General features: G+C 33.0%; 1 protein-coding gene across 1 annotated transcript; it reads left to right on the plus strand.

The window, feature by feature from the left end:
- Positions 1 to 19,941: 19,941 nt before the first annotated feature.
- LOC142322727 (uncharacterized) lies at positions 19,942 to 20,532 on the plus strand. The gene has a single exon (XM_075361803.1). It carries the CDS (start codon positions 19,942 to 19,944, stop codon positions 20,530 to 20,532), a length of 591 nt encoding a protein of 196 aa, XP_075217918.1.
- Positions 20,533 to 24,230: the final 3,698 nt, after the last annotated feature.

Here is a 24,230-nt window from a genome sequence, read left to right on the forward strand (position 1 = left end):
TTAATCACATAAAAATTTGAATGATGAACTATTAAAAAAACACGGGCATCAGCTTATGCGACTTCCATCTTACCGTCCCGATTTAAATGCGATCGAGACGGTGTGTTTGGCTCTGAAAAGATATGTTGGGAGTAATAAACCATATACATTTTTTATGTCAGATATTAAAAACTTAGCTAAGAAAAGAATGAATGAAATGAATGAGGATGATTGGAAACCATGTTGCGAACACGTAAAAAAAGCTTAAACTTAGTATAAGAAGATGGGACATTTATGATTATTATTTTTGTTTTACTATGCAAATAATAATCTAAACAGTGTTGTTAAGAATATAATAAATAAATAAATCAGCAAAATTAAACTAAATACTAAATTTAAAATAAAAATTTAATATTCTACTAGTTTTGAATTTTGAGCTTTGAACAATGTTCTTTGGACTCATCTTTGTATGTACTTATTTATGTTTAGTATATATTTACGTATACAGTTCTTTGAGGGATTTCAATGGAAACCGCTCTCTGCATGTCATTTTTTGTACTCAAATTTACTTATGGTTCCGGTAAATTGGAACTAATTGTAAATTAAACAATTCGGCAAAAAAAAACTTTCTATTACTTCTGCTTAGAATTTCACTCAAACAAATGCTGTTTTTATTATGAGTACAAGTTTACTTAATAAAAATATATCTTTTTTTTTTTTATTTTACTGTACGTGTTTCTGCAACAATATATTACTTTATATGTTTTTCAGGTCTACCTTTAATGTTACACGGAATGTATTAAAGATTATACATCCGAAGAGATATGGAAACATTTAGTAACATGCTCAGACCAGCGCTCTTAACAATTTAGTCGATTTCAATAGGAGCTTTAGACAGGTTAGTAAACAGTTCATTGAGAAATTATAATAAAACCGTATATCAGAATACACAGAACTTGTTTTTAATTTTGAAACTAAGTCATTTTAGTATCGTACAATAATTTATTTTTTTGTGATTTCAGAACAAAGCCAAGTATAAGGTAAAAATTCCGAGACTGTCTTTAGAAAATGAGGATGTATAGAATTTATAATATTTATTATTATTTATATACATACTTTTTTTGTGTTCTGTTAATTATATACGTATTCACTAATTACTTGAATAAGTAAATAAATGTTTACGATGTATTAACAATGCACTTATAGGCAAAAATTGTTAGCTAAAATTAAACATGAAAATACGTCTGCTAAATATATTACCAAGATTAATATAAGATATGAGTTGACTATGTGCTCAGTACAACTAAAAATAAACATTACCACCAGTCGAGGCCATCGTGTATTGTTGACCTTAACACGTGCTTATAAGCTTTAGGTAGGACTAACTACTACTTTAATCACGTACGCGTTCGTGCATACACATGTACAAATCATACAGGTTTTTGTTTTAATTTATTTATAACATTAAAGCTCTTTGTCGTTTTAATTTTAATTATCAACGTTGCTTATGTTAATACGTGTATTACATGTGTTGGTATTGATTGCAGACGAGCATCCGTCTTCGAACACTACGACCTAAATGTTTTACTGCGTTGGGTCAGTTAAATTGGTATATGAGTTTTTAAATCAGTTGTTTTTTGGTAAACTGAAAAAGGTTGTTGTAGGATTCTTCTTTTCATGATTCTTTCCTACTGCCTATTCACAGTCCAAATACATGCCATTGTTGCCAGATTATATATCCTTCCAGTGGTATCTATCTCGCTAAACTGAATTATTACATATCAATAACCTCTGGTAATAATATACGTTTACACTCGTTTTTGTTAAATTTATTTTTGTAAAATGATGTGTTGAAACGTTCTCAACGTGGAACAGCTAAAACAGTTATTTACGTTTAATAATACAGAATCATTGTTATTAATAAAGTTTAAAAATGAAGAATACCGGGTAAATACAGTTATTCACTTTTAAGAAAACAAACATCCCGTGCCAGATACACTACGTATGGGAAGTGAAGTGATTTCTGTAGCCAAACTAGGAGAATATATACATTATTAATTACTTCCAACTGTTATCTTTACTCTATTCAACATAAATTTTATAATGAACATCATTACTCTCAGTATGAGGAATACTAATTAGTGCCGCTTGTACATAAACTGCTTTACAAGCATTATAATCGCTGTAAAATACTGGAATAGATAATTGTAAAGTAAAAGATTAATATAAACTTTCTAACAGGATATCCCACGAAGATACGGAGAACTTTCAGGACATGTTCTATTGGTGAAAATAATGAAAAAGGTTCATATAAACATAGGTCTGGAAATAAATGTACTTTTTTTTCGAATTACGACTAGCGAAAGATTTCGCCCGGATTTCAGCTTTTCTAATAAAAAGATGCCCTACTGTAACTTTTGGGTTCCAAATTAAGGAGTAAAGTTGGTGGTTTTTATGTAAGTTGAGATGGGAAATAGGATAAAACATAGGTCCCAAAACTGTAACTTAAGTAGTTTTTAAGATTCCGACGTAAAACACAAAATTCGGTGTCGAACAAGTTTGTTTTAGATTTGTAGTACAATAATTTTGTTAAATGCGAAAGATTTAGCAACAAAATACGAAGAGAATTTAATTCTGAGAAATTAATGTAAATACAGCCAATAAAAGTAAATAACTTTTAAAAATCGGTTTTTTATTGAAACAAAACAGATGAAAAATAGACAGAAAATCGTTATTCTTTCTATATTACCTAATAAGCATTATTCTTAATATATCAAAACAAAAAATAAAACACATGAAATGATAAATGGTAACAGAATAACAAACCTCAGTTACAGCAATTGTTCGAAATTCCCTCCTTCACAATGTACACAGCACTCTGCCTGACGTAAAATACTTCCTGTGACTCTCTTAACAATTTCAGGATAAATTTCGTATAAATTCAATACCATTTCGTATTTTTATGAGTAACTCTTCTTTAGTATTAACTTTTTATTTGTATACTGTCGTTTTCATATGGCCTCAAACGAAGTAATCTAGTGGCGTTAAGTAAGGTGATCGGCCAATCGATTGGTCCACTACGTTCAAACCAGTTTAAGAAATTAGAATTCACGTGATTTCTAGCTACTAAAGAAAAATTTGGCGCTGCACCTTCGTGCTGGAAAATCATTTGCAATCTATTTTGTAAAGATACATCCTGCTAAAGAGCCGGCAAATTATTTTTCAAGAAATGAACGGTATGCATCTCCCGTAAGGTTTTCATTGAAAACAAATGGTCTCAGAATTTTTTCATAAATAATGCCACACCAAACATTAATGTGAAATTTGTGTTAAAACTAGTTTCCATAGTACCATGTAGATTTTATTCGCTCCATAAATGACTATTTTTAGAATTGAAGACTCCGTTTCTCGTAAAAGTGGCTTCATCGGGAAATAGAATTAAATTTATCTTATCAGCGTTGTCTAGAAGCCAATGACAGAAGTTTAATCGCTGGGGGTAATCTGTTAACCGCAAATTTTTAACCTTTTACAGGCAGAGAGGATAAAGATTTTTTTTCTGTAGGATGCGCCACAATTTGTTTTATGACAAACGACATGAAATTCCTCTTGTACTAGTGCCTGGGCTAAGTTGAATATGCTGAATCCCACGATTTTCATCATTAACACGGTGATTTACTTGGCGTTTAACAGAAAACGAACACGTTGAAAATGACCCTTTCATTCGTAAATGCTGATACACCGAAGAAAATGTTTTCGTATTTGGTATCTGTCTTCCAGGAAATCTCGCCTGATATTCACGTCGAGCAGCTTCAGAATTTCCGTTACAAAATCCATACAAAAATTATATCGGTATATTCCTAGTTAGAAAATGAAACGGGATTTTTACACGATATGACACTTCTTTTATCTCTTTGATAATTTCAGATTTAAACGAAGTGCAAAATTTTCGTTGTTGACCAGTTGTTAGTATTGTCAATCTATATAATGGAATTTTTTTTAAATATTTCTAAAGTAACATACATTTCAATTTAGTTTTTTAGGTAATTATTTTGTTTTACCGAAGTATACTATTGAAAATACACAGATAAAATATTTTATAAATTTTGTATTTCTTCTAAAATTATTTTTAGTAATTAGCGTTGTTGTTTTTAAAAAGAATGTTTATTACGTATAGAAAGAATAATACGATTTTCGGTCTACTTTTCGTCTGTTTTACATCAATAAAAAACCAATTTTTAAACGTTTCTATTTACTTTTTATTAGCCATAATAACATTCATTTTGTCATAATTAAATTTTCTACAAGTTAAATCTTCCGCATTTATTAGTTATTTAACAAAGCTATTGTACTAAAAGCCTAAAAAAACTTGTTTTTCGACACCGAATTTTGTGTTTTACGTCGGATATTTTAAAAAAAACTACTGGAGTTATAGTTCTGGGGCATGTTTTATCCTACTTCCTAGCTCAAATTATATAAGAAACCACCAAATTTCCTGTTTAATTTTGGTCTCAAAGATTACAGTATAGCTTCTTTTATTAGAACAGCTGAAATCCGGGCAAAATCTTTCACTAGCCGAAACTCGAAAACAAAGCGTCCAGACCTAAGCTATATGGACTTTTCCATTATTTTATTTACTATTTTATTTTATATGGACTTTTCATTACTTTCACCAGTAGATCATGTCCTTAATGTTTCTCCGATTCTTCCTGGGACACTCTGGATATATTAATAATATTATTTTTAAATTATCAAATTTTATAACAAATAATTTTATTTTTTTAAATTAACGTTTTCAAAATACGTATTATTACGAGTTTAGACGTTCTTCAGATCATATTTAGTGACTAGTGCTGCTGTACTAACCCTGATGTCAACACTTTTATTGCTGATTTTTTTTTTTTATCAAGGATACCCTGGTGCCTGAACGCCGTTCCGGTCCTTCTTTTTGGGAGAAATAAAAAATTGTTCTTTCATATAAAATGTGTTTTAATTTATTGATGTCTTGCCTACATTTTATTGTAACATTAATGTTCATTGTTATCCTATTTCTTAATGAAAGATACTTTCACTTCCTTAAATAGTGTGTTACAAAGAGCACTGCTATAAATTATAAAAATCAGATCGTACGAAAATGGTTCTTGCTTTTGGATATCCGTTGGCAAGCGGTGATAAAATAAGTCATTAAAAATCTAATTTGCGAAAAATATTTTAAAAATTGACATGAAAAATATAAGTTTTGTTTCTTATCAATGTAAACATCGAAATGAATGTGAATTTTTCATATTTTCATACAACCAGCCGCCTATGGCTATGGACCATATTCTTGAGAACTGTTATAATACAAAATCAAACATTCTGGTAATGGAAAATATATAAGTGCACGCCTGTTTATTATACATATGCACATAATTTTTGTGGTATTTATTAATCCATTTATTCTACCAAATATATGTTTTTTTTTATCAAAATGTTTACTATAGATTTTTGAAAATACTATTTAAATGTCTACATATTAAATTTTGTAAAGAAATATCTTTTTACGAGTTTATGAAATTTTAAATAGATATAGATAAAAAAGAGGTTATGAAATGGGGAATAGATAAAAACTAACAAGAGCAAACAATAGTGAATACTTCTATGATGAAATCATTATCATCATAGGAACTGTTTTTTTTGAGGTATTGTGAAACTTTATTTACTTACTTTTAATTAGTAATATAATTACTGAGATTGATGTGGTGTTTAAATTACAATATACTCGATATTAAACAATTTCGTTTCGAAACAGTTTAAAGTTTAAAATGTATTTAACTAATTGATATATTTTTAATTTTTATCTATTATTTTGTTTTACCCATATGGATAAACTTTTCCTGATTCCTGCAATTAATAAAGTTATGAAAGAACGAACAACTAGAGGGTTTATTATCGCTCGAGCAACACAAGCTACAGACTAGGGGTAATAAACGATATTATTTCTGAGCCGATTTCACTAATTTACCACGTAATCAAAAAAGATGATTGAAATAATACACCGAGAAATCTTTCATGTGTCTCTAACTACCAGTTTAGTTACTAAAATAAATCAGAATAGATATACATATTTTTTTATTTGTCTAATCTAGTACGTTTTAGTGGCAGGTTTAGTTAGGTTAAAAATGGTTGATTGTTGTATTATTTATTAGCTGCCTTGGATTTTGTGTTATTATAATCACTATTTATTATTTTGTTCTACCATTACTTTGTATTACGTTGAAATAATTAACTACCGACTGTTTAAGATCTACTCGGCTTCATTATTTTGTGGCAAGTTACTCATAATGATTATATTAGTAAAGATTTGAAAAATGTTCTATAAGAAAAACTGCTCAAGTAAGAAACGTAATTTGATTAACTGTAATTGTTTGTAATTTGCTGTTTTTTTTTGTTTTTTTTTTGAGTGGAATCTGTATCAGACCCTTTACTATTCCCAACAATTTTTGATAAATTAATTTAGTTCATTCTAAAGTAATTTTTGAAATCATTTACTTGCAACTTCTTCAAGAGGGGTAAACGATGTAAGTGTTAATTATAAAACCACGATTCACGTATACTACGAGTCACAGTTTTTCTTCCTTTTTTAATAATATATCTTATAAATGATACAGCCCCTTTTCAACATCCTAGCCCCTTAAGGGAAGGCACCAGCCTTTTAACGATAACAGTCGCCATACTACTCCCTCCATTCATAGTCCTGATGAGTTTTGCTGAACGTCGTCTTTAACACACCCTAAATTGATAACACATCACAGTCATCAGTTTAGCCGTCAGTTACCATCTAGGCAAATACCTCGGTAGACATTTCCATCAGCGTATTTACACACCTTAGTAACATCTTCGTGTGATTCCTTCCAACCACGACCACCTTCCATAACTTACAACTCTGAACTATTAAATTAACCGATTCGCAGAAGCGCGGTCCCCGCGCCCTCCACTAACACCGAAGGTTTTACACAAAACCCCTTCTGTATCTTATTTAAATTAGACTATGCACTCGAATCATTACTTGATTCAGTTTTTAAACATCAAAAATATTATTCTCATATCAATAAAACAAGTGTTGATCGCAACGACGACGATTTTATGCAATTAAATTTACGAAGAAATAAAATTTCATTAAAAAAAAGAGATTTCAAAATCTAATTTTTAAATCTCATTTCAATGAAATTAAATTTCATTTATTTTTCAAAGTCCTCTTGATTTACTTAAAAATCAAGAAACAAATTCACAAATTTAATAAACGTCTAATGAAAACGTACCCTATCTCTCTCTGCTCTAGTCCGCTTTCGGAAGCGAGGTCAATGCCTGCACCCTCGCACACCGCAGTTCCATCACAGAGTTCTCCGCACATCCATTCTCATCCTAATAGCGAATATCTCAGCTAACTGGGATACGATGCCAAAACACCTATCTTGGCGAAGTAAGCATCCAGGCGGGCCCCTAAACACCGCGGTTACTATTCTATCTATACATCCATAACAGCATCAGACACCCTCAGCCATCCTCCGCTGGACTAAGAATCTCAGGAAGCCAGCCAATTGGAACCACGTTCCAATTCCTTTTTTTTTGTCAAAAGTTTACATTCAATTTAATTTTTTTTTTTAAATTTAAAACTAGTGACAGAACTAGATTCGCTTCGCGAGATTTTTCGTCGCCTTTTTCGTTCATGGGGTGGTGGCTAGTTCATGGTGGGGATAGAAAGGAGGAGGCGACTATTGATGACATGCGATTTCATTTATAAGCATTAGCTTATAATTACATTCATAAGCTTTCATTTTAAAAGAATTGGTGAAATCAGTCCAGCTGTTGTGGCTGGGGGGCTCTATCGAGGTTTACGGATAAATATTGATTTTTTATATTCTCCAATCGCCCAGCGATCAAGGAAATACCAGTTAAAATTAGGAAAGATGTTAACACTTCTACTATAGAGAAGTAGTCATTATTTTTAATGCAGTTTAAACCATTAGTCCAATCATAATGTTAAAAATTTTAACGTTAGGAAAATTAGCGTTTTCTATAAGCTGGTAAAAATGCTTGATTAAGCCCTTTCTGCACAAGAATAGCACATAAAGTTCTTTACATCTAATTTTTCCTGCATCTGAAAATATTGTTCCCTAGTGAACCATGAACGCCTTATCACAAACCTAGATTAGTTTTTTAAATTTCCTCTGAGAAAGTAATATATATCATATTATCTTATCAGTTAAATCCCAGATCTAAGTCGATTATAAATTTTTGGATAATTTCTTAAAAAAAAACACTTAATAGAAAATAATCATCAGAAATATTGATGTCATAACAAAAATTATCTATGGTACTAGATTTAAGAAATGAGCAAAATGTGAGAAATTTTAATTAATAATATACTAAATTAATATCAACATAATCTAACCAAAAATAACCTAACACTCGCTTCGCTCGCTAACCTTGTCTAGGTAATGTTAAATATACAAATTATATACAACAATGATGCAATCTTTAATGATGACTAATAGAGTTGTTAGATTCTTTTTTATGTGAATTTCTATGACATCACCAACATAAGGGTGAGAAGAATTTGTTCAATTTGGTACTTCAACATATAATTTTCATCCTGTAGTATAATTATTGTTATCTATAACAATCATAACGCTCCTAGTGGCAGTTTGAGCAACTACAGTTTAATTCGTTCGAAATGGGCATTTCTCCGGAGAAATGGCTTTTTCGAATGCAATGCTAAAAACAGTATGATTGGTTGTCGGGTTTAACTAACAGTTAGAAGCTTTTTCATACACAGTACGTAACACCATTCATATAATAATGGAGATATGGCCTTTTCAAAATGACCGATTCAATTATTGTTTAGTAAAATAAGTATTGTATTGTATTATAAAAGTAATTGTAATTATGATTTATAATAAATGTTATATTTAAAAATAATTATACGAATTTTTACTTATACTCTCTCGTTTTTCCAAAATAATTTTATCTAATTATTAAAATTACATTAATGAATATTACATAATATTAGAAGTATATATCGTTAAAAAAACAGAACAGTTTTGGGGGTAAAATTCCGAAAGAGTGCCTATGAATTATGATGAAGAATGAACAGTGTCGTACTACATATTAAAAAAAGTCAACGTCATATAGATTAAAAAATTTACAGAAAAAAAAGAAGTTTTCCTAAAATTTCTAGCTAATTCATTGAGATTCATTTCAATTTTTTAACTACAACCTGAGAATTTAAATGAGAAAACAAAAAAACTGTTTTTTGTCAGAACAGGAGGTCTCTCTATTCATGAGCCAATTCTATATGTTAATTTATAGCAAAGATATCACATAAGATTAAAAAATATGTTAATACTACTTGTTTCATTCAAATTAGTTCGGTTTTTCTTTTATGATGCCTTAAAACATTCAGACAACAGATAGAGATCGAGAAATAAGATAATTCTCTTTAATTTTGTTTATATACATACATACATATGTATATACACACACACACTAAAAAAAACTTGCAATTATCTGCAGAAAAAAATGTTGATACTAATAATAACAACACTTATTTGGGAATAATGTTATAAAAAAAAACATTTACATCATATTATATCGGTCCAAGAACTCATTTTTTGGTGGTTTGTAAACTATATAGTTTTGATCCAATCTGGTGTACAGTCTACGTTAAAATAATAAATATTTTACTGTTATTATAATAATTATATTAATAAATGAAAAATATTTAAACTAAGCGAATAGTTTTTCTAACTTATTTTATACACACGCATTAATTTTTTTTTTTAATATTTTCATTTATGTATTGCAAAAATTAAAAACCATGAACTTACTATCATTATTGTTATTGAACCGAAGCATAAAAATAATTAAAAAAAAAAACTAGCCATGAATATAGCCGACCTTGAATAACATACGACAACTCAGTTGTAACAATTTCGTTATTATATTTGTAACAGGAAGGGTATATTTAAAAACAGAAAGTGATGATGTGACGTCAAAAGAAAGCTTAACAGCGGCAGCAATCTATGAAAATAGAAAGGAGTACCGCCGAAGGACTGACTGATTGAGAGTAGCTATTCTGCGATGGAGGAGGGAGTGAAGAAGTTTATTACTTTCACTTTCTTTTGACACTCAAAAGATAACCTACTACTACTGTTATTACAACTCTATTAGCTATTTATTAGAATCACGGCGCGTAACCTTATTTTCTTTAAAGATATCGCAAGTTTTCATGCATGGTGTTCTTAAATTATACGTAACGGCATTCCGCCCGTATGTTCGCGTCATCGTACTGAACAAGTTAATTCCTCTGCGGTATTGCGTATAAGACTACTCCACGTAATAATAACATGGTATTAGTATATTTTTAACCTTAAAAAGCACAAATTAAAAATAAAAAAACTGCTGACAAATAAAATAGAATGTAAAATTATTTTTATGTTAGATTTTGGCCAAAAAAGAATAAACTCAACAGTTTTATCATTATTATAATACCCCAACAGATCATAAAAAACTTATCTATATCAAAATAGTTTAAAAAGATTTCTTTTTAGAGTTGCTGAGTAATTTCGGCCTACAGTCCGTAATTTTATTTTAAGGCTCAGCTTTACCCTACAAGTAATGGTACTTCAGGTTTATCGTACAGTCAAAGAAGAATAATTAGGAAAATATTTTCTGGTTCCAATACGCTTAGCGTGGATTTATTAGTTTATACCATTAAAACGAGGGAAAAGGGGTCTATAATAGAAAAAAGAGATGAACTATAAAAAAAGCTTAAAGATTTAACCTGAAATCGCATCAATAGAGGAACCTCTTCAAGGCTACGTTCTCCATATAAAGGGAAGTCAAATTCACTTCCACTATCCCTCCAATGATTTCGACATACTTAAATAGGAAGATGGTACCAGAACATTATTAATAAATGTTTTTGTATAGAAATTTTTAAATATACGTAATAAATTTTTTTTTTTGTTGGAATTACAGAGATGTGCTTTCCAAAGAATAGATTTCTCACCCACCTCTTGGCCTCCGGAACCACCGTAAGGTATTCTTCAGAGGATGAATGTGGATGAATGATAAATGTGAAGTATAGTCTTGTTCAGTCTCAGGTTGACCAATCCTGAGATGTGTGGTTAATTGAAACCCAACCACCAAAGAACACTGGTATCTCTGATCTAGAATTCAAATCCGAATAAAAGTAACTGCCTTTACTAGGATTTGAACCTTAGAACTCTCGACTTTGAAATTAGTTGATTTGGGATGACGAGTTCACCACTAGACCAATCCGGTGGGTGGGACATATGAAACTATCCAGCTTTGGAGTGTATGAAATTATGACAACAGGAAAAAACGAGGCCTTTGATATGTGGTGTTACACAAATACTTTGAAAATTAAATTTATTAATAAAATTCTATATGAAGATGAATAGGAGATAAAAAAATTTGTGAGAAAATGTTTAAAAAAATACATGCGCGTTAATATAGGAGATGTGTTGAAAATAAAAGTTGTAGGAAAAATAAAAATTAAAGCATATAAAACAAATAATTCAGGATATAGGATATAGACGGTAATAAACATGTTGAGATTAAAAATGAGGAATGCACTCGTAGATTTTCCAGTACCGGAACATTTGATTTTGTATTCTAGCAGACGGCAAGAATATGGTCCACAGCTACAGGCAGTAGCTGCATGACAATGTTATGAAATATGCACATTCACTTCGAAGTTTACATTAATATGAAGTAAAACTTATCTTTTTCAGTCAAATGTATAACATTTTTTTCGTAGAATTAGATTTTTAGCGCTTCTTCGCCGTTTGCCTACGCATATCCAAAAGCAAGGTCCGTTTTCATGTGGACTGATTTTCGTTATTTTGGTTATATTTTTTATGTTAAAACGTAGGCCATATTTTAAGTTAAAATAAATTTTATGTGAAAGGAAAATTTGGTAACTGTGAGCCTGAACGTCCTCAACCTTAATGTTTTTTAAACTGAAGTATGTTGAAAAATATGTTATATAATTAATAAAAATACAAATTTCAAAAGTCGGAAGAGTGAAATTACCTTACTATTCTTCCTCAGAATATATATAATTTGTATATTTAACGTTAATTAGACGAAGTTAGCGAGCGTAGGTTATGTTTGGTTAGGTTATATTGATATAGTGCGCGATACGACATTACACGGAATCAACATAATCTAATCAAACATACGCTTACTTCGCTCGCTAACCTCGTCTGATTAACGTTAAAAATAAAAATTATATACAATATGTTATACGTATAAGTGAATTTTATTTTTATGCACGCAAACAACTGGATTTCAGTAGGGGTCCCGTATAACCGACAAGTGCCGATATTCTTTTTTTATAAATCCATATTACTGTTTGAGATCTATTTTCCCAAATCAATTTTAACAATATAATACCTTGTAGAGTTAGCTAAACCAGCTATCACACGCGGCACCTTATTGACTATCATACAAAAGTATATTCTTCCCGGTACAATAATTGTTAGCGATTGCTGGAAGACATATAATTGTTTGTAACACGAGGGCTATCAACGTTTAGCGATGAACCACAAATATAATTTTATACATCTGGACACGGGAGCTCATACACAGACAATCGAGCGTGCGTGGCGAGAAGTGCATCCAAACGTTCCTCGGTAAGAAATTGTAAGCACCACTTGCACGGGCATCTCGCATAGTTATTTTTCAAAAGAAAATACAGGGACTGCAAGACCCGAGTGCATCATTTATGGTCCAGTCTTGCTTCACTGTATACTGACTATACGATGGAGTTGCCCAAAACAGCTGATAACAACGCTACTGCCATTACAGATTCTGATGAAGAATACTAAGGTAATTTCACTCTTTCGACCTTTGAAATTTGTATATTTATTAATTATATAACATATCTTTCAACATACTTCAATTTGAAAAAGATTAAGGTTGAGAACATTCAGGCTCACAATTACCGAAAATATTTTATTACTCCCAAAATGTAGTACCGGAACGGCGCGATCCGACACCAGTGCACCCCTGCTTAGAACAAAAAGTAATGAAGAATACCAATAAAACCAGTCAATCAATTGATTGCTGACTTAAAAGAAAATATCCAACAGGACCTTAAAAAAATTTCAGTTAAACGTTTTCATTGGAAGATAAGCACCTTTAGATATGTAAATACAAAGACGATAAAAAAGTTTCTTTGAATTATCTTTTATTAAAATACATATTTGGAACTTTTATGTTTTACTACAATTACATCTAGTTTTATAGAATGATTAATAAATGTAAACAAATTTTAAAAACATTTTCTAAACAAAATTGAAAGAATTACAGATATTAAGAAATGGCAGTAATACTGGAAAATTTTAATATTGAACATTTCTGTTTTTTTCATATTTTTTGAGATCAGAAATTAAATATAAATATTTCTACTCAGCCCTAAAATGCTGTACGTAACTGAGAAGATATTTGAAAGTATTCGTTTCATAATTTTATCGAAAACAATATCGTAATCGGTGGGTCCAATCTCAGACAGTGAAGCCTTAGATTTACTGCGGTAAACAGATGTAACTTTACTTACTTTAGTTGTTCTCTTCCTGGGAAGGAGAAGAATGTTTTAATATTGGGGAAAAAGTTATATTTTAGTCACATCTAATCTAATACGAAGGGTATCCAAAAATGAGCTGACATTTTAATTTTGATTTGATAATTGATAATATTTCTGCTTTATTAGAAAGTAGTAACATGAAAGTTATGTGCGATACAAAAAATCTGGCAAATGGGCGCCTCGGCCTTGGCTGCACATGTTCACTTTTTTGGCAAAATTTCCCAAAAAACGTTGACATAATTGCTGGTAAATGATGACAACTGTGTGTCGAATTTCTTCTTTGAGGTGCTCAATTGTTTATGATTTACTGATGTACACTTTATCTTTGAGATAACTCAAAGAAAAAAGTCCAACAATGTCAAGTCACATGATCTTGGCGGGAATTCACATCACCTTGTTGCGAAATAACAAGACCATTAAATTTTTCTTGCAATAACTGCACGGTTTCACTGGCAGTGTGGCATGTTACATCGTCTTGTTGAAACCACATGTCTTCCACATCCATATCATTAATTTTAGGCCATAAAAAGTTTGAAATCATTTCACGATATCGAACTCCATTGACGGTAATGGCATCTCCATTTCCGTCCATTTAATATTTTTCCATTAATAAAGGTATCCCTTTATTAATGCGAAAGTTTATCTGTTTTTTGCAACAGCATCACGCGAGAACCAACCGAAGATTGCTTTCAAATTTTCAGAATACATTCGTGTTATTCCAAGGAAGATTTTAAGACGCAGATCCAGTTGGCATCTAGTTCCGTTGGCGGAAAAATTATGAATTAAAGATATTCATTAAAGAAATAAAAATTAATCCTTTTACTTCATTATATTTCTGTCACCATAAATGGCTAATTCTTTGATATTTAATGAATACCTGTAAGATATTTAATATTCAAACTACTATAATTACTAATATTCTGGTTTTTTTGTAATTTAATTTTTTTTCAAGTATTTGTTAAGTCTGTATACTTCCTTCTTCGTCATTTCGTCTTCTCCTTTTTTTTATAAATAAAGTTCCCTTTCATTATTTATTTTTCTTCTTCTTCCTTCCATGTAGTTTTCATTTCAAAAAGTTAACGGACGCGTCGGTGGTCCAGAAGGTACAGCCCCTTGCCTAGACGGTTGGGTGAGTGAAATGAGCTCTGACCATCTAGTATGAGAATAAATTAACAAAAAATAAACAAATAAAAGAAAGTAAAGTAAGTACGTGTTCATTCAAACCGTTAGAAAAAAATTAATAGATTTTTTAAATTTTGTTGCTAAGTGGGCCGTTCTAATAGTATGAGAATTAATTCCAAGAATTCGTTCGATATTTCATTAATATGGAATACCTACGACCAGTATTTCTAGCCTGGAAACTAATAATTTAAACCGCTTTAAAATGAAAAAGGGAATTTTATTAAAACTATCTGTAAGTGCTTATATTCTGTAAAAGAAAAAATATTAAAATTTTATTTATAAAATTTATACGATCTACTATTTGGGAAAAAAAATTGTCAAAAAATCGTAATTTTACTTTCGATTAATATTTTTCTTATTTAGGAATCTAAAAATCAATATTTACAGTTGAATCTATACCGTTTTTATTTTCATTTAGTATAGAGTGAATTTTTAAATTGGGAAATATACACACATATACTCGCGCTCACAAATTGGATAGAAACAACGAGATAATTTAAAAATAAAATAAATATTTGTATTAATAAATTAGTTATGTTGAAAGATGAATTTATTTGAAGGACGGAAACCGGTTAAACTTGTATCATAAAATTTTGCTTAATTACGACGACTATTATTTTTTTAAAACTGAATTACAAAAATATGTAATCATCTTCGTTATTCTGATCAGATAGAATTAGCGTCAAATTACAGGTTAATTTTATAAAAATTAAATTTGTAATGTTATACTTAAGCGACTCTGAAATGAATTATTATTAAAAAGATTTTTTTTTTATAATTCATATGTACTTTTTAAGTTATACGTTCACTATCCGGTTATAATACTACCTTTTTTCCGGTTCTGTATAACTATTTGTAATATTAGGCTTCACTCGGGTAGTCTACTATGTCACTAACAATATAAACTTTTTAAATTTTGTTTCTAAATCGGACTATCTTAGTAGTAAAACTTTGTTTATTTTATTAATAATTTATCACAATTTCTCAATGAGTCAGTAAATATTATATACGTAAAAAATTTTTTTATGATTATATTATAGGATGACCAATAAGAGTATCGTCACTATGATTTGTGTATAAATAAAAAACCTAAAATTTCTGTGACCATTTATTTATGAAAAAGTTATGTACAAACAATGGAAATTTATGAGCCGAAAACAATATTGTTTAAATGATGTTGGCTGCATTGTATGCACTCTTCAAATCGAGATCACTGATTTTATTGGTAACGTGTCCACACATTTTCCTCGAGATCAATCTTATTTGCCCCTCGATATTTGCCTTTAATTGATTTGTATCAGCCGAATTATTTTCATAAACCTTACTTTTAGGGTAACCCCAGAGGAAATAATCAAAAGGTGATAAGTCGGAGCTTCTAGGGGGCCAATTAATATTGCCTCTTCTTGAAATCACTTTATTGGAAAATAATTGCTGAACAGCTTCGATTGCCTGATTTGACGTCTGACATTTGGCACCATCTTGCTGATCCCAAGTTTCTAAATTAAAGCCTTGAAACTGTTGTAGAGATGGCGCATGAAAATCTCGCAACATTGTACAATATCGCTGAGTATTAAAGGTACGTGCTCGTTCATTTTGATCCTCAGTCCGATGATGCCATTAGAAGAGATAGTAGCCGATACGACCACATTGGGGCTGTGCAGTGGAAGAACCATTCTAGAACCAGTAGCTTCAAACATTCGGATTTATTTTCTAATAACATCAGGGCAAGGTGATAAGCTAATGTCTCGCAACTGGTAATACGCGTGACACTGACGGCGTGCTGTCATGAGAGAATTATTGTTTCGGTAAATTGCCCGTACGCAAAAAGCGCGTTACTCTCCGGTAAATGGCTCCATTTCAACTACAATTCATTGTTTAGAGGGCGGCATATTGCTGTGCACTTAGGCTGACGGTTGGCTTACCGCGCTATTAACTATCCTGAACAACTCTGACATACTATGGCATACTATGTATGTATTCCGTAAGTATACGGAACCACACGAGAAGATTTCGTAAAAGAATGACTAACTATTCCACCTATCCTATTAGTCTATCTCTCTCGCACGCAATATACACTGCTATACGCTGCCCGCAACACCGCTTTATAATTCGACCCCCACCACGACTGCCACTGTTGCCGCATTTCGCAGTAAATAGTCAAACAAAATGCCGATACCGTTTTTAGTCACATTTTTTCTTTTTCTGTTTAGCCTCCGGGAATTACCGTTCAGATATTTCTTCAGAGGATAATGAAAATATATATATATATATATATCATCATCATTCATATATGTGTAAATGAAGTGTAGTCTTGTACAGTCTCAGTTCGATCATTCCTGAGATGTGTGGTTAATTGAAACTCAACCACCAAAGAACACCGGTATCCACGATCTAGTATTCAAATCCGTATAAAAGTAACTGCCTTTACTAGGACTTGACGCTGGAACTCTCGACTTCCAAATCAGCTGATTTGGGAAGGCGCGTTCATCACTAAAACAACCCGGTGGGTTCTTTTTGGTCATCTGTTATAATATAGTATAACATAATATGATTCTATTATTTTCTAATAAACCACAAGAACCCGAGTCAAAATTTAACAATTATTTTTTTTTTTTTGTTAACAGAATAAATTATAAAATATTATTTTATTGTTTAGTCAAAAGAGAAACGGTATTCGAATCGGTATTTCAAAAAAAAAATATTTTCCATCAATGAGAAACGTGCTCCACTTATAATTCTAATGTTATTGGAAATAATAAGCTGGAATTGTTGAAGTATTCGAAAATTTTGTAAGTTCTCTAATTTTTAAAAAGATTAAGGATATTATTTTTGATGCTAGAAATATATTAATGGAAGAAGAAAAACAGATTCTCAGTAATATTGCATAGAGTACGTAGAACTGTAATATAGTTAATTAGAATTAAAAAATCATTAACCTTTGAAAAATTTAGCACTATAATAATGGATGGGTGGTAACGAAAAAATCGTAGTAGTTGCTCGACTGCACCGGCCATAGGAATAGAAACTTCTGTAAATCTTACAACCTCGTCGAACACTGATTTCGGTCACTTCATATTACAAAGCGATGTTGCCCCTTATAATAGCAAAACCCGTATAATATTAAAACAAACGCATCACAAACTGCACTATTCGTAAATACCCTATATTAATATTTATTATTATTACTATAGTTATATCTTTGGATTCTGAAGCTTAATAATTTACATTATAGTAATGGTAAAAAATTAAGGGTGTCGTGTTTTACTCTCCATTTATATTTATGTTACTCATATAACACAATCTGTCTTCAAAAACTCTTTTTTTTTAAAACCTAAGTATACTTAACGTTCGTGTGAAAGGTGCAAAAATAGATTCTAAAAATCTATCGTGTTAACTTCCTTATAACTAATGTATAGGTATAAAGTTGAGTAAGTGTACTCGTACCGTACGGACGTGTTGTTGTGCTGCTCCGCGATTATAATATTTTTGGACTGGTTTTTCCGGCTTTTTCTTGGAGACGGACAATAGGTATTGTTAGGTGGGTGTTTACTTGATGTGTTTTGAAATTTTTACGATTTTTGGTTAACGGACGGATTTTTTATTGTGATTTTTGTCGTTTCAACCTTATTGTCACAGGCAATAAGGATTATAGTGGAGCGTCTCTTCGCTGTACGTGATTAATCGGTTATCTCCAGCTGATAACAGATAGCATATCATTTAAATATTGTTGACTGTTATCTACGTTGGTTACATTTAACACTTTTAGAAATACATTAATTTTAATTTTAGTGATAACGAGAAGCAGTTGGTTATCTATTTGATAACAGACTATTATTATAGAGACTATTAGTACCTTATATAGATAAGCTATTATATAGCTGAGCGTAAGCTATATAGCTCTGACTGAGATGCCTACTTCGCCAGCAGTTCAGATAACGCAGGCAACACAAACAGATTTTCTGGTTGGAGATGATTACGAGGAGCAAATACCTAATAAGGAATTATCTGATGAAGAATTAATAGGGATGTTAAATAGGAGATGGCAGAATGCATTGAGGTCTAAATTGAGTTTGGTTACAGAGCTCCCCACTGAAGTGGGCGATACTTGTAGTTTGAGTGATATCAGTAAAATTCGTGGAAATAGTGATGATGAATCTGGTAGATTAAAATATAAGGCAGGTGACATACTAAGGGATGAGCAAACGATACTGAGTGAACATACAGAGGTTAAAAGAAATAAGTATAAAATTTTTTATGACTCAAACATGAAGGTAAAGAATACAATGATGATAATTCTGAAAGCTTTGAGGAGAATTATGAACAATACCACTAATCTGTCCTACATAGGGCCTAATAACTATGTAGGTAATTACATGAAGAAGATAGTGTCTTATGTGAACAGAAGTAATGAGGAAACCACTAAAGTCTTGATGTTACACACCGATGTAGCTTCAACCAGAACAACCGTGCATTATGAAGGCCACCCCTGTGGAGAAGGCCTGTGGAGAATAGTAGAACCATAGTGGTAAAATCAGAGGGTAAGACCTATGCTGAACTTTTGGGGGCAATGAAAACAGCAGTAAATAGAGATGATACTAAGGATGTTATATCAGTAAAAAAAGGGAGAAATGAAGAAGTCTTAGTAAGGATACAAGGACCAGAACGGGCAACAGAATTCTCAAATATCCTCAAAGATAAGGTAGCGAATTTAAAAGTCGATCTCAGAACAAGAGGTGGAAGAAGAACGATAGTACATATAAGAGATGTAGAAAGTGATACTACGGAAGAAGAGATCCTAGCCGCATTAAATATGAGGATTGGTGAAGCGGAGGATGTGAAAATCTCCTCAATTAGACCAGGATTTGCTGAAACTAAAAATGTGACTATTGTCACATCATACAGGGCGGCGAGCAAAATAGTAGAGCAGCGAATAAGAATAGGCTGGGTTAACTGTAGAGCATTCATAAGAGAAGACACTGAGAAATGCTACAGGTGCTGGGGAACTGGGCACAGACGCCACGAATGTAAAGGCCCTGATAGAAGCGACCTGTGCTTTAACTGTGGGGGTAGAGGACACACAATAGCTAATTGTCAGGAGCCCAAAAAATGTCTCAAATGTGATAGTAATGAACATAGGACTGGGGCATGGCAATGTGGAAAACACCAGGATGCTTAGAGTGCTACAGGCTTATGTAAACAGGAGTAGGCTGTCGCACGATCTTGTGTCTAGGCTGATAGTGGAAAAAAATGTTGATATTTTAATTGCAACTGAGCCAAATATTTATGAGGCAGCAAGAACAGGATGGCATACTGACACTGTAGAAAATGTGGCAATTAAAGATGTCAGTCATAAGAATGCTTGGAAACTTATTTTTAGAGGTAAAGGTGTTGTGGCTGCAGAAACACTGTCAGCAACAATCGTTGGAGTTTATATATCATGGAATGTAGATAATGTAGAATTTGATAGGACACTTGATGTAATTCAAAATGTGATTACTAACACAGACAAAAAGATCATAATGCTAGGTGACTTCAATAGTAGGCTGGTGGCAGCCGGGGGCCGCAGTACCAATAGGAGAGGAGAAATGTTGATGGAATTAATGGAGACAGTAGGATGTCAATGTATAAATAATGACACTCCAACATTCGAGACTAGAGGTCATACCTCAGTCTTAGATCTCACTATCCTGGATGACAGATGGAGAAGACAGGAGTAGAGCTGGCAAGTGATACAACAGGATATAGCCAGTGATCATTACGCAACAATGGTTACACTGAAAGACATTAGTTTTAATAGTTATGATGGAGAAACTGTTCCTTGATTCATTGCAGAACAGATAGAGGCTATTACAGGCAAGTTTGCCATCAGATTAGCGGCTACTGAACAACTCACGCCAGAAACCCTTGCTAATATAATAAAACAAGAGATGGATAGGGAGATGCACAATGGAGTTAGAAAACGAATGGTGTATTGGTGGACTGGAGAAATCGGCAGATTCTGCAAAATAAAAGACGAATTAAGCAGAGGCTCAGAATAGCAGGCGGACTGAGATATGAAGAGGCCAACATGAGATACATAGAGGCAAGAAGAATACTAAATAGAACAATAAGAAAAGAAAAGAGAGACCATTGGGCAAGGCTATGTGAAGAACTCGATAAAGATCCCTGGGGCATGGCTTACTGAATAATTACCAAAAGGTTCGGTAGGTGTCTCCCTGTAATTACAAAGGAAGAAACAGAAAGGATAATCCCCAGCCTATTCCCGCATTTCACGCCCGATGAGAGAAGACACACTGAATGTGAGAGCAGACGTTTTGCAATGAGTGAGCTCTTATGCGCTGGACGTATGTTAGCTATAAAGAAAAGTCCTGGACCGGATTATATCCCAGCGGCAATTATCAAGAAACTTATCAATCAAGCTCCATGGCAGATGCTAGAGGTGGTCAGTCATGGACTAGTAAACAAGACTTTCCCGGAGTGTTGGAAGGAGGTGAGAGTTGTGTTATTACTGAAGAGCACAGATGAAAGAGGAAATATGACATATAGACCATTGAGCCTCCTGAACACAACGGGAAAGCTTGTAGAAAAGATGCTGGCTGGCCGCATAGTCAGCGAGGTTGAGGAAGGCATAGGCATAAGCCCAAATCAATATGGCTTCTGGAAGGGGAGATCCACCGTTCAGGTCATCAGTAAGGTGATTAATTGGGCCGAGGAGTCTAGAAGAGGTACTTGGCGAACTAGACAGATTCCATTAATGGTATCACTTGATGTGAAGAATGCATTCAGCACAATAGCATGGAGACACATAAATATGGCCATGGAAGAGAAGAGAATCAGCTCATACCTGCGGAGACAAATTGAGGAATATCTCAATGAAAGAAGGTGTAAGATTAGTACACAAGAAGATGAAGTAGACTTCAATATGTCGGGCGGTGTGCCGCAAGGTTCAGTTCTGGGCCCATTACTATGGGTCCTGGTCTTTGATGGCATACTTAGTTTAAGGTATCCAGAAGGGGTACAGCTTATTTGCTTATGCTGATGATTTAGCTGTGCTCGTACAAGCTAAAACAATGGAAGAAGTTAAAGATAAGACAAACCTGTCACTAGAAATAGTAGCTAGATGGTTGCTTACAAGAGGGTTACAATTATCTGTGAATAAGTGTAAATATGTCAAGTTCACCGGACGTAGGGTACTGGAATCGGTTGATATACACATCGATGGTCACAGAATAGAGGAAGTACAGATGCGAAAATATTTGGGAGTCACATTGCAGAAGAACTGTCGTTTTACAGAACATGTTTTAAAAATATGTGATAGTGCAGAAAGAATGATGAGAAATTTGAATGCGTTAATGTCAAAGAAGAGAGCACCAAGGGCTTCGAAGAGAAGACTTCTTGCATCGACAGTGACTTCTGCAATGTTGTATGCCGTTCTGGCATGGTGGTCAGCATTCAATATTGGAAGGAATAGAGATAGAATGAAGAAGATACACAGAGTGGTACTCTTAGGAGTTGTATCGGCCTACAGAATGGTTTCTTATGAGGCCCTCTGTGTCCTTTCTGGGGTTTTCCCTATAGATCTTATCGCTAAATACAGAGTTGAGAAATATTTAGGCAAAACAGATAATGAAGTAAAAGAAGAGATATATAACTTATGGCAGCAAAGATGACTGGATGCAGGGGTAGCTAATTGGGCTAGATTATTAATACCTGACATATTAATATGGACAAGTAGGCATCACGGTGAAATGGATTATTATGTTACACAATTTTAACAGGGCATGGTTGTTTCAATGCATATCTTCATAAAATTGCCAAAAGAGATCAGCCTATGTGTATGTACTGTGTAGAACAAGATGATGTTGAGCATACCATTTTGAGGTGCCACAAATGGCAGGAGTTAAGGCAGTATGCAGGTAATAGAGGGAAAACGCAGAAGGAAACAGTTCATTATATGCTTGACAGTGAGGTAAAATGGAAAAAGGTTGCCGATTACATAAGAACAGTTTTAAAGCAAAAGAGCATAGACGAAAGAAATATGGGGTACTAGTTTGTTAGGTGGGGTGGACAGCCTCAGCAGTGAGAGCCAGCATGCTGAGGTGTGCTGGTTTCAATGATCTGCTGAGGACTCCTTGGGTGTGTTTGGTAGGAATAAAAAATAACAAAAGATCCATGGGCCACACCACGGCATTGAGGTATGGTGTGGTGCCATAAAGGACAAAAATGAAAGAAACCTCAAAAGAGCCACCGGTTAGCCCGACCTGCCATGCCGGTAGGTGGGGAGGGCTAATTAGAGTAACGGACACTCCCCTGGGTAGCGTAATACCATCAAGTCGGTCTGGTCCAGGGGAGTAGAGGAAAAAAAAATGTATAGGTATAAAAAGAAGAACAACGGGTTTTTAAAGCTATTTAATATCTCTTGACTTACAGTTATGAATCATGAAAGATTAACTGCTACTTGCGTTTTGCCTGCAAGCGTTCAACGTGAGTATCTTTCGTCACTCGGCACACATCCAACCGATAGGAGACTTTGTCCCATATTTTAACCAACATGTCTGGATTAATGGAAGCGACAGCTGCCTTAAACTGGATAGATCACTAGGTAGCGGATCCCACGATCCTTTATAAAACCTTAAAGGAAAAAGATCACATTGGATCGGATCGGGTGACCTTAGAGTCCACCACAAACAAGTTCTGTCATCGGGTCCATGCGATTAATCCAGCGGTTGGGGAAAACGCCATTCAATCGATCCCTTACAGAGTTATGCTAGCAGGAGGAGAACCATCTTGTTGAAAAATAAAATTCACTGGACCATTTTGCAGTTGACGAAAGAGCACAGCCAAATAAGCAATATTAAACAATCAACTCCTGTTTGCTTCAGTGAAAAAAAAAACGGCCCGTAAACTTGCTGTTGGAATATTTCGTAAAAAACATTTAATTTTATGGAGCCCCTTTCGCACTGAAAGAGTTGACCCCAGTCAACTCTCTGGAGTTTAGAAAATCCCCGGATTTTCTAACCTTCAGATGTGGACGTTATATATGTTAAATATTTCTCTGAGATGAAATGTTGATTCATCACTAAAATTAAAACGGTCAAGAAAATCGTAATTGCTTCATGCTGCAACATTACAAATGCGAATTCGGCACGCACAGCGTAGACAGTAAGCTTCAGAGCCCATAACAGCTATAAACGGAATGGACGGATATGTAAAACTTTTCTTAAAACATTCCACACTATCATTACCGGAAACGCTAGTTCCCGGCTGATCGTCCTAACATATTTTTTAGGACTATGCGGAAAAGACTTCTTGACACGTTCAACACTTTCTTCAAACGCCTTTGGTCATCCCGAACTCTTTCCTTTATACAGACATCCAATCGTTAAAAATCGATTATACCATCGATGAATGTTAT

The sequence above is a fragment of the Lycorma delicatula genome, chromosome 4, assembly GCF_047948215.1.
Source record: "Lycorma delicatula isolate Av1 chromosome 4, ASM4794821v1, whole genome shotgun sequence".
In the NCBI taxonomy this organism is placed as follows: Eukaryota; Metazoa; Arthropoda; class Insecta; order Hemiptera; family Fulgoridae; genus Lycorma; species Lycorma delicatula.

Coding starts and splice junctions, on each gene's coding strand:
- LOC142322727 (XM_075361803.1), top strand. CDS start 19,942: ATGAACATAGGACTGGGGCATGGCAATGTGGAAAACACCAGGATGCTT.